This window comes from Nannospalax galili, unplaced genomic scaffold, assembly GCF_000622305.1.
Source record: "Nannospalax galili isolate Female #2095 unplaced genomic scaffold, S.galili_v1.0 scaffold648, whole genome shotgun sequence".
NCBI classification, from domain to species: Eukaryota; Metazoa; Chordata; class Mammalia; order Rodentia; family Spalacidae; genus Nannospalax; species Nannospalax galili.
Window position 1 is genome coordinate 196,103 of NW_008360311.1, and position 12,132 is coordinate 208,234.

General features: G+C 40.4%; 1 protein-coding gene across 2 annotated transcripts in view; it reads left to right on the forward strand.

The window, feature by feature from the left end:
* Window positions 1-12,132, forward strand: part of Cr1l (complement C3b/C4b receptor 1 like) — a 56,200-nt gene that overhangs the window by 34,913 nt on the left and 9,155 nt on the right. For both annotated transcript variants that reach the window (XM_008824787.3, XM_008824786.3), the window contains exon 8: window positions 9,763-9,948. In XM_008824787.3, coding sequence (XP_008823009.1) covers window positions 9,763-9,948 — 186 coding nt within the window. The remainder of the gene's footprint in view (window positions 1-9,762; window positions 9,949-12,132) is intronic.

Consider the following 12,132-nt stretch of genomic DNA (forward strand, 5'->3'; position numbering starts at 1 on the left):
TAGTTTTTTAAGAGTTCTCCACACTGCTTTCCATGGGGGTTGAGCAAGTTTTCAGCCCCACCTGCAGTAGATGAGTGTTCCCCTTTCCCCACATCCTCCTCCAACATTTGATATCATTTTTTCTCTTGATCTTAGCCAGTCTGACTGGGGTAAGATGAAATCTTAGAGTGGTTTTAATTTGCATTTCACTAATTACTAGTGATGTTGAACACCTTTTAAGAAGCTTCCTAGCCGTCTTTATTTCTTTTGAGAATTCTCTGTTCAGCTCCTTAGCCCATCTTTTAATTGGGTTACTTTCTTTCTTGATTCTTTTATTTTTCAGTTCGTTATATAGTCTGGATGTTAAACTCTTGTCAATGTGTCGCTGGTGAACATTTTCTCCCATTCTGTGGGTTTTCTCTGGACTTCCTTGGTTGCTTCTTTTGATGTACAGAAGCTTTTTAGTTTAATGAGGTCCTGCTTGTTGACTGTTGACCTTGTTTCCTGAACAATTGATGTCCAGTTTAGAAAAGTCCTTTCCTATACCTATATCTTGTAGATTATTGCCAATGTTTTCTTCTAACAGTTTCAGAGTTTCAGGCTTCACATTGAGGTCTTTGATCCATCTGGAGTTGACTTTTGTGTAAGGTGAAAGATAGGGGTTTAGTTTCTTTCTTCTACAGGGGGAGATCCAGTTTTGCCAGCACCATTTGCTGAACATGCTGTCTTTCCTCCAGTGAATGTTCTTGGCCCCTTTGTCAAATATCAGGTGGCTGAAATTGCATGTACTCATATTTGGGTCTTCAATTTTGTTCCATTGATCTATGGGTCTATTTTTGTGCCAGTAATGTGTTGTTTTTATGACTTTAGCTCTGTAATAAGTGTTTAAAATCTGGTATAGTAATCCCCCTAGCATTACTCTTATTGCTCAGGGTTGCTTTGGCTATCCCATGTCTTGTGCTTCTATATGGATGGTTTTTTCCAACTCTGTGAAGAAAGTTATGGGGATTTTGATTGGCATTGCATTGAGTCTATAAATGGCTTTTGGTACAATGGTCATTATCACAATATTAATTCTTCCAATCCATGACCATGGGAGGTTCTTCCATCTTCTGATGTCTTCCTCAATCTCTTTCTTTAAACATTTAAAATTTTTCATTGTAGACGTCTTTAATGTCTTTGGTCAGGTTTATTCCGAGATTTTTTTTTTTTGCAACTATTGTAAAGGGGAGTGTTTCCATATACTCTTTCTCTGACTGCTTGTTATTGGTATATAGAAAGACTACAGACTTTTGTAGATTAATTTTGTAACCTGCCACTTTACTGAACATGTTAATAATTTCTAGGAGTTTTCTGGTAGAATTTTTGGCGTCTCTTAAGATATATCATCTGCAAAAAGGCATAATTTGATCTCTTCTTCTCCAATTATTACTCCTTTAATTTCCTTCTCTTGTCTTATTGTTCTTGCAAGATTTTCTAGCACTATGTTAAAGAGGAGTGGAGATAGTGGACAGCCCTGTCAGGTTCCTGATTTCAATGGGAATGCTTCCAGTTTTTCTCCATTTAGAATGATGTTGGCTGTGGGTTTGTTGTATATGGCTTTAATTATGTGGAGGTATGTTCCCTCTACTCCAATTCCTTCTAGGACTTTGAACACAAATGCATGTTGCATTTTGTCAAAGGCCTTCTCTGCATTTATTGAGATGGCCATGTGATTCTTGTCTTTGAGTCCATTTATGTGACTTATGACGTTTGTTGACTTACATATATTGATCTGTCCCTGCATCTCTGGAATAAAGCTGATTTGATCATGATGGATGATGTTTTTGATATGTATCTGTATGTGGTTTGCAAGTATTTTGTTGAGAATTTTTGCATCTATGTTCATTAAAGATATGGATCTATAGATTTCTTTTCTGGTTGGATCTTTACCTGGCTTTGGGGACGATCTTTTAGATGTGTGTCTGTATGGGGTTAGCAAGTATTTTGTTGAGAATTTTTGCATCTATGTTCATTAAGGATATGGGTCTATAGTTTTCTTTTTTGGTTGTATCTTTACCTGCTTTTGGTATCAGAGTGATGCTGGCTTCATAGAAGGAATTTGGAAGTTCTTCCTCATTTCTATCTTTTGAATAATAAGTAGTATTGGATGTAGATCTTCTTTAAATGTCTGGTAGAATTCTGCTGTAAATCCATCTGGTCCTGGGCTTTTTTAGTTGGGAGATTTTAATATTATTGTTTCAATTTCCTTATGTGTTATGGATCTGTTTATGCTGTTAATCTCTTCTTGGTTCACTTTTGGTGGTTCCCATGCTTTTTAAATACCCATCCATTTCTTTTCGGTTTTCAAATTTAGTAGCCTATACGTTTTTAAATATTCCTTTATAATATTCTTGATCTTTTTGATGTTTGTTTTGATGTGTCTCCTTTCATCTCTGATTTTGTTGATTTGGAGGTACTCTCTCTTTCTTTTGGTTAACTGGGCTAGCAGTCTGTCAATCTTGTTTATCTTTTCAAAGAACCAGCTCTTGGATCTTTGATTCTTCATATTGTTTCCTTTATTTCTATTTCATTAATTTCTGCTCTGCTTTTTGTTATTTCTTCTTGTCTGCTGGGTTTGGGTTTCATTTGTTGTTGCTTTTCAAGTGTCTTGAATTGCAATGTTAGTCATTTATTTGTGTTCTTTCCAATATTTTAATGTAGGCACATAGAGCTGTAAACTTCCCTCTAAGGTCCGCTTTCATCATGTTCCAGAGGTTTTGTTGTGTTGTATTGTCCTTTACCTTTAGTTCCAGGAATACTTTTATTTCTTTTTTAATTTCTCCTTTGACCCATTCATCATTCAGGAGTGTGTTGTTTAATCTCCATGTATTCATGTAGTTACTAGGGTTTCTTCCAGTGTTGATTGTAAGTTTTATTGCATTGTGGTCTGATAGAATGCATGGAATTATTTAACCTTTTTGTATTTGCTGAGGTTTGTTTTGTGCCCCAGTATATGGTTGATTTTATAGAAAGTTCCATGGGGTGCTGAATAGAAAGTGTATTCTTTAAGGTCTTGCTATGCAGATGACTCTGGGGACACTCTGGTACTGGATGATATGTGCTATGCCCTGGTCAAGTTTGTTTGGCCTAAAGTGCAGCTTACACCCAATATTTCCTGGCTGGTTTTCCATTTGAGAAGTCCACTCCTGAGGGTGGGGCACTGAAGGCCCTATAATGATGTTATGGTCTATCTTACCCTTTAGATGTATCAATATCTTCTCTCTATATATTGGTGCCCTACTGCTGGGTTCATGGACCTCTGTACTTGTATCTCCTTGATGATCTGACCCTATCATAATGAGCTTCCTCCTCTTTTGTGACCTCTTTTGATTAGTTTTAATTTAAAGTCTATTTTATCAGATATTAGAATTGCAACTGCTGCTTTTTTCTTAGTACCATTCGCTTGGTATATTTTTTTCCATCCTTTGACTTTAAGGTAGTACCTGTCTTTGAAAGTGAGATGAGTTTCTTGCAGACAACAAAAAGATGGGTTTTGTTTCTTAATCCATTCAACTAGTCTGTGTCTTTTGACTGGGGAGTCCAGTCCATTGATAGTTATAGTTATTATTGAAAGATGCATATTGATTCCTGTCATTTTCATTTCTGTTCACATTCTTTGTATAGCTGTGCATATCCACAGTTATACCTTCATTGAATTTCTTTCTGTCACCCCTTGTGTATAGTCGTTCCTTTCTTCAGCTCTTTGTATTGCTTCAAGAACTCTCAAGGGCTGGTTTTGTGGACATTAATTCTTTCAGCCTATTTATGTTATGGAAGTTTTTCCTTCCCCTTTACTATAATAGACATTTTTACTGAGTAAAGCAATCTGGGTTAGCATCTGAGGTCATTTAGAACTGGGAATACTTTGGTCCAGGCTCTTCTGGCTTTCATAAGTTGCACTGAAAAGTCAGCTGTAATTGTGATGGGATTTTCCTTTATATGTGACTTGCTGTTTTTCTTATGCAGCTTTCAGTATTGTCTCTTTGTTCTGTACGTGTAGTGTTTTTACTATGATGTTCCGTGGAGTGTTTCTTTTCTGGTCCTGTCTATTTGGGTTCTATATGCTTCTTGTATTTGTATGGGCATGTCTTTCTTTAATTTGGGGAAATTTTCTTCTACAATCCTGTTGAAGACCTGGTCCATACCATTATCTTGAGATTCTTCTCCTTCCTATATGCTTATGATTTGTGAGTTTGGTCTTTTTATGGTGTCACACAATTCCTGCATATTCCATTCTAATGTTTTCTTAAAGTTTTCATAGTCTTTGCTTGAGTGGTCTAGTTCATCCACTTTATCTTCCAGTCTTGATACTCTTTTCCATTTCATTCATCCTATTGGTGAGTCTTTCTCCTCTCATTTCTAATTGGCTTACTGAGCATTTCACTTACTTCTTCATTTTGGCCTGAGTATTCTTCAGTATTTCTAACTCTTTTTCTGAATTCATTCAGAAATTTATCCCTATTTTCTTTCATTTCTTTGTGTGTTCTTTAAATTCACTGAATTCTTTTATCATGTTTATAATTGTTCTTTTGAGTTCTGTGTCCTGTGTTATCTCCAGGGGGTTCTCATTGTACTCCTCTAGAGGACTATTGGTACCAGGCAGGGATATATTATTTTGGTTTTTCATGTTATTATTTTTCTCTGTGACTTTGACATGTGAATTTATTTTGTAGTTTCTGATTCTTGTGTGACACTCAGGACTTTGAGTTTAGGTTGTGGTTTACTTGTTGGGCATGAAAAACTGGTTGGTCTAGGCTTCAGGTTCTCTCTTTTGATTTTATATTGGAGTGGCCAAATTGCTTTCTTCTTCAGGAGTTCCCACAGAGACCCAAGTCAGATGAGGATCATATGCTCTCAGGCTTTCTCCTAAGGTCTGTATCTCTCCAGGAATGATGCTGCCCTCAGGAATTTGGGGGCTGGGCTGGCCTGGGAGCAGGGACCAGGAAAGATTCTGGTCTCAGGAAACTGGTGGCTGTGCCACCCAGGGATGCAAAGGGAGGGGGGCTGGGAAGAGGCCCAGAGGGTTCTGGGGACTACTGGGAGGAACTGGGTTGGTCTGGATGTAAAGGATCAGGAAGCAGTGGGGATTCTGGGCCAAGAGGTCAGTCCAGGGGTCTGGGCTGCCACGACAAGAAATGGGCCAGTATCCAGGCTAGGAGGAGAAATGGGGCAGGGGAGCTGGGAGGGTGAATGAGGCTGAGGGAGTCGAAGCTCAGTGGGCAACCCATGGGACCTACCCAGGAAAGATGCTAGCACCAGGAAGCTGGTGGCTGAGCCACCTGGGAAGCAAAGGTAGATGGGGATGGCACCAGGCCCAGAAGGCTCCTGGGGACCACAGGGAGGAACTGGGTTGGTCTGGATGCAAAGGATCAGGAAGCAGTGGGGACTTGGGGCTGAGAGTCAGCCCCAGTGTCTGGGGTGCCAAGACAAGAAATGGGCCAGTACTCAGGCCAGGAGTCCTGGGGTGGGGGAGCTGGGAGGTTGAATGAGACTGGGGGCATCAGGGTGTGGTGGGCGCCGCTGGACTTACCCAGGAAAGATGCTGGCACCAGGAAGCCGGAGGCTGTGTAGCCCAGGGAAGCCTGGACAGTACATTTTTAAAAAAACAAATCAATTTTCAGTCTTTTACAGAGCCGTAGACATACAGCTTTATAAGTCTGCCTACTTCTGAATTACTCAGAAAAGCACAACTTCTCCTTTTCCCCTATCTAGCTATCCATCAAGTATCTATTATCTATCATCTATCATTTATCTCTTTGAAAGAGTCTCCCTGTAGCCCCACCTGGCCTGGAACTTGCTGTGTAGACCAGGCATGCTTTTCCTTATACTTTTGGCTTCACAGTTTCTGTAAAGCTCCCCTTTCCGTATATGCCTGATTGTCTGTCATATCGCTGACCTCCTCCATACTGGCTTAACTCAAACAGCATCTTCCCTTCCCTTCCCTCCCCTTCCCTCCCCTCTCCTCCCTTCCCTTCCCCAGCTGGGCATTCAGGGTGGCAAATACTCCTCCCCTCCCTGCCTCACCTCCATTCCTTTTACCCCAAACTCCTGTCTCAAGATGCTTCTGTGAGCCTCCTTCTGGGCCTTTGCAATTATAGTGCCAATTGTACGATGCTTATTCTCTTTCTGCCCCAACCTAGTGGTGGGTCAGCTGGCTGTGAGTGCAACAGGGACTCAAAAGGTTCTGGTTCTTATGCCTTTAGGCCTTTAGGAATGTCTGTTTAATGCTGCCCACAGGTGGTGGTGGCCTGGATACTGTATGACAATTGAGCACAATAGCACTAATCATGTCGCAAGATACTGCTCATCTTTAGACTTAATTGGGCTTTGAGTTCCTGCTTACTACTGAATTCAGATCCCTAGTGAACTTTTAACTGGGCCTGTTCCAGTAAACAAATAATCCTTAGTCTGAAGTGAGGAAACTGAGCATCCATCAGTTAAAAGATAAAAGGAAAGATGGAAATTGCTCACCAATTGATCCTTGCTTCCCCCGTAGGTTCCGATTAAAAGGCAGTTCTTCTAGTCATTGTATGTTAGACAGAATGAAAACCCTTTGGAACAGCAGTGTTCCTGTGTGCAAAAGTAAATAGAATGTAACTGCAGCCTGGATTGCTTTCCTAATTTTCTCTCCTAATATGTTTCACCTCTTTTAATCTCCTGTTGTCTGGATTCTTACTAAACTATTGATCCACATATTTATTTGTTGGAAGTATTTCAAGAGAGACCTTATATACCATATGTTTGTGACATAATTCTTAAACATATGATATATTAGTGTTGAATTTTGTGGAGGAATACTTAGGAAGAAACTAGATAGCATATAGGTATATGAAATTTTACTTACTCATTTTATTAGTTTTGTCATCAGGGAGTGATCACTTTTAAATGTTAAATTTTCTTGCTCTTTAATCTCCCTCACTGACCTAAGCTAATTAAGACTGTTATAATCTTTATTAGACTGTTCCTTAGTCTGTGGTGTTTACTGACAAAGGTTTCTTGTGTACCAGGACTTTGCATGTGTGGAAAGACCATTTCTAAATCACCCACTTAAAAAAAGACACACCAAGGATTCAGAAATCTATAAGTAGATAAAAGTACATGTTTTCTACTTAAGACATTACTGGCTTATGCTGCTCTGTTTCCTAAAGCAAAACAAGACTTGATTTTTACTTCCCTTTTCCTGGTGATTAGAAAAATGTTTGTTTCAAATAAGATTTATTAAAGTACATTGCTAGGTGTCTATTTAGATATCTTATAGTAAGTTATGATGAAACTTTATTCTTTTTTAAAAAAATATTTATAATTTTTACTTTATGTGTATGAGTATTTTGCCTACATGTACATAAGTACACCAGGTGCATGCAATGCCCGCAGGGGATGTCAGATCCCCTGGAACTAGGATTATGAATGGTTGTTAGCCACAATATACCTGCTGGGAATAGAACCCAGGTCCTCTGGAAGAATAGCCAATGCTTTTAGTTGCTGAGCCATTTCTCCAGCCCCAATGTTGAAACTTAACAAAAATATTCAGTACCCAGCAAACTCAGGCATAGAGCCAATGCAGAGACACATGAAACTGACAATAAATGTCAGATAAATGTGGGATATAGTTAGATTAAATTTGTTTGGTTTTGATTTATAGAGGTCTCATTCCCTAGAGCCATCTGATTTGGCATAAAGAACTCTGAAGTTATCACTGTATTCTGATGACACGTTGCACATTCAGTTGGTACTGACAATGACCTTGTCCCACCAAGAAACATTTTGCTAAAGATGATGCTATGCTGGGCATGGTGGTACACTCCTTTAATCCCAGCACTCAGAAAGCAGAGGCAGGCATATCTCTGTGAGATTGAGGCTAGCCTGGTCTACATGGTGAGTTCCAGGCCAGCTGGGGCTACAGGGAGACCCAGTCTCAAAAAGACCACCGACCCCCGCCCCGCCCAAAAAAGATGATGGTGCATTCAGCTTTCTGTAGAACTTAGTGTCTCTACAAGCAAAGTTTCACCTATCCTGAACATTGTTGTCAAACAGGACTTTGCTTAAAAAAAAAAAATTAACTACTTTCTAAATCCATTAAAAATTTAGTTCCCTATGGGGCTGGGGAGATGGCTCAGCAGTTAAGAACACTGGCTAGTCTTGCAGAAAACCCGAGTTCAGTTCCCAGCACCCATATGGCAGCTAACAACCATCCTAACTCCAGTTCTGTGGGTTCTGATGCCCTCTTCTGACATCCACGGGCACCACACAACATGGGTGCATTTAAATACATACAAGCAATACACTCGTACACATAAAATAAAAATAATAAATGAAGTTTCTGTTTGTTTGGTTTTTGTTTTAATTTAGTGCCCTAAATAGTCCAGGAATACTGTCTTCTGGGCTTTTTCAGTAAATTCTAACTTCGGTCGTGCCTCATTTTCTTCTTAGCAAAAACTTTATAGATCCAAAACTGCTAATGTCCCAGTCACAGGACATAGCCATCACATTAGTCATTTTGATAGAAACTAATAGAACTTAAAGCTTTTATCTTCTTTCTAGAAATTTTTTGTCCACATCTTCTATCTTCAGTGAGAGGGACCAGTGTCCTCTTCAAGCATGCTTTACACCAGGCCCTTTCCGTCTATGTAGCACCAGCAAAATCACCTAGAATGTTGTTCAAAAGACAGATTTCCTCAGTCTGTTATCTCAACTCTGATTCTCTTTGGAGAAGGTCAGAAGTTTATTTTTAACAAATCAATCAGAATATTCTGATGTAGGAAAACCACTGACCACATGTAGCTAAAATGTCTTCTGGGAGGCACAACCATTGTCCAGCCCTGCCCTCCTTTGGTCTCTACAACAAATCAACATTCAATTTTTCCCAACCGCAGTCTGGAAAACCAGTGAGTTTATTGGGCTTACAAAGCAATGGGTGAGGGTTTACTTACAGGAGTGTGGGTGCTCCCCTCCTAAGGCTGCAGTGGAAAGTCTCTATCCAGGTGTGAATCATGACTTTGCCACAGCTGCAGAAAATGGCAAGCTCTCTGTGGCTTCCTCAGGTTCTATACCCTTTCTCCCTACCCCTCATGCAACTAGGGCCCCCTGGTTGGTTGGGAGGTATGGCAGACTCTCCCTGCTCTTCCTTTCTTGCTGAGAGTTAACAGTCAACAGGCTTAGCTATGATGATCCCAGGCAAGTGCTGGCAACCAAGCTTGGGAAGATGGTGTCTGTCCATGGTCTACCTGGTAGAAGACAGTAGTATCAACACCACACTTGCAAAATTACCTTGATACCTATAAAGAGAAAAGTACTTTGAGCAGATTTCAGACAGAACAGGACAGAAAAGGAAGCTTTACAAGTTGGAGATGCTATTGATGGCTAGGAAGAAAAAGCAAATCGCAGGGTAAGTTAAATGAGAAAGGTAGCATTTAAAATTTGAATCACAAGTTACTAACTTCTTTGTTCTCTATACAAAAACAGACCAGAAGTATTCACTTAATCAAGAGCAAAAGCACCAGTACGTGTTATAGACCTAGAGAGTTAACATGAAATTGGTGTCTCCCTGGGGTATGGCCCATGTGGCTCCAAGGCCAAAACATGGTTTTCCTAAAATTTTAGAAGTTTGGAGAAGGTGAGAGTAATTCTTGACTGAAAATATGCTGTGTTTTGCAAAGGGCAAAGAAAGTTTGGGGTTACAGATCTACCATAGCAATTTCAATTAGTAAAATACTAATTTCCTTGTGATTTTTCTAATTTCAGAAGTGAGATGTAACCTCCCACAGTTTATGAATGGAATCTGGAAGGAGTTGGAAATGAGAGAAGAATATCACTATGGAGATAATGTAACTTTGGAGTGCGAGGATGGGTATACTCTGGATGGTAGTCCTCATAGCTGGTGCCAGATGGATGGCAATTGGAACCCTCCTCTGGCCAAATGTATATCTCGTAAGTGCAAGGGCAGGGAATGGAGTCCCTCCCCGGTATGGACACTGCTTGGTCATTCATCCATCCTGTGCCCACTGTGATGTTACGATACATACTAGTGAAGGAGCTAAGGATGTACTCTCTCGAATATGACAAGCTGGAATGTTGGTTATTTCAAGGTGAAATCACTTGAGGAACTGTCACTGTTGGAAGGGATGTTTGACCTGTCTTTCCTAACTGCAGCAAGCCATAAGGTTCTTTTGGAGAGGCTGGGAGTGTAGCTCAGTGGCTGAGTACTTTCCAACTATGTGCAAAGCATTGAATTCATCTTTCCTAGCACTGAATAAAGGTCTTTTGGAAGGTATTTTGATGGGATACCCTGCATATACAAGCAGGAAAATAGCCTTAATCATCAGATACTATGATCTGGGACTGTGATAATCTGAACAAATTAATATATTGTACTAGCCCTTATCTTCCTCAAAAGGCTCACATGTTGAAAGCCTGCTCTCCACCTGGAAGCACCACTGAGAGGTAACTGGATCACCTGAGGCTGAGCCCTCATGGGTTTGCAGTTTGAGGACACTGCTAGGAGGTGGTGGAAGCTAGAGAACAGGGCCCAATAGAGGAAGGAGCTCACTGAGGCCAAGCCTTTAAAGGTCTTTCTTGGCTCTGGCTGCTTGCTGTCTGATTCTTTCTGTTGAGATCAGCAGCTTTCTGACTAGATGCTCATCTTGCCACAGGCTGGAAATGAGTCAGCTGCCTCAGTGTGAAATCTTTGAAACTGTGAGTCAAAATAAATCTTTGCTCCTTTCAACTGTTTCTCTTGGGTATTTATCACAGCTGAGGCCAGGCATTCCTTTAATCCCAGCACTCTGGGAAGCAGAGGCAGGCCTACATGGTGAGTTCCAGGCCAGCTGGGGCTACAGGGAGACCCAGTCTCAAAAAGACCACCGACCCCCGCCCCGCCCAAAAAAGATGATGGGGCACGCAGCTTTCTGTAGAACTTAGTGTCTCTACAAGCAAAGTTTCACCTATCCTGAACATTGTTGTCAAACAGGACTTTGCTTAAAAAAAAAAAATTAACTACTTTCTAAATCCATTAAAAATTTAGTTCCCTATGGGGCTGGGGAGATGGCTCAGCAGTTAAGAACACTGGCTAGTCTTGCAGAAAACCCGAGTTCAGGCACGCAGCTTTCTGTAGAACTTAGTGTCTCTACAAGCAAAGTTTCACCTATCCTGAACATTGTTGTCAAACAGGACTTTGCTTAAAAAAAAAAAATTAACTACTTTCTAAATCCATTAAAAATTTAGTTCCCTATGGGGCTGGGGAGATGGCTCAGCAGTTAAGAACACTGGCTAGTCTTGCAGAAAACCCGAGTTCAGTTCCCAGCACCCATATGGCAGCTAACAACCATCCTAACTCCAGTTCTGTGGGTTCTGATGCCCTCTTCTGACATCCACAGGCACCACACAACATGGGTACATTTAAATACATACAAGCAATACACTCGTACACATAAAATAAAAATAATAAATGAAGTTTCTGTTTGTTTGGTTTTTGTTTTAATTTAGTGCCCTAAATAGTCCAGGAATACTGTCTTCTGGGCTTTTTCAGTAAATTCTAACTTCGGTCGTGCCTCATTTTCTTCTTAGCAAAAACTTTATAGATCCAAAACTGCTAATGTCCCAGTCACAGGACATAGCCATCACATTAGTCATTTTGATAGAAACTAATAGAACTTAAAGCTTTTATCTTCTTTCTAGAAATTTTTTGTCCACATCTTCTATCTTCAGTGAGAGGGACCAGTGTCCTCTTCAAGCATGCTTTACACCAGGCCCTTTCCGTCTATGTAGCACCAGCAAAATCACCTAGAATGTTGTTCAAAAGACAGATTTCCTCAGTCTGTTATCTCAACTCTGATTCTCTTTGGAGAAGGTCAGAAGTTTATTTTTAACAAATCAATCAGAATATTCTGATGTAGGAAAACCACTGACCACATGTAGCTAAAATGTCTTCTGGGAGGCACAACCATTGTCCAGCCCTGCCCTCCTTTGGTCTCTACAACAAATCAACATTCAATTTTTCCCAACCGCAGTCTGGAAAACCAGTGAGTTTATTGGGCTTACAAAGCAATGGGTGAGGGTTTACTTACAGGAGTGTGGGTGCTCCCCTCCTAAGGCTGCAGTGGAAAGTCTCTATCC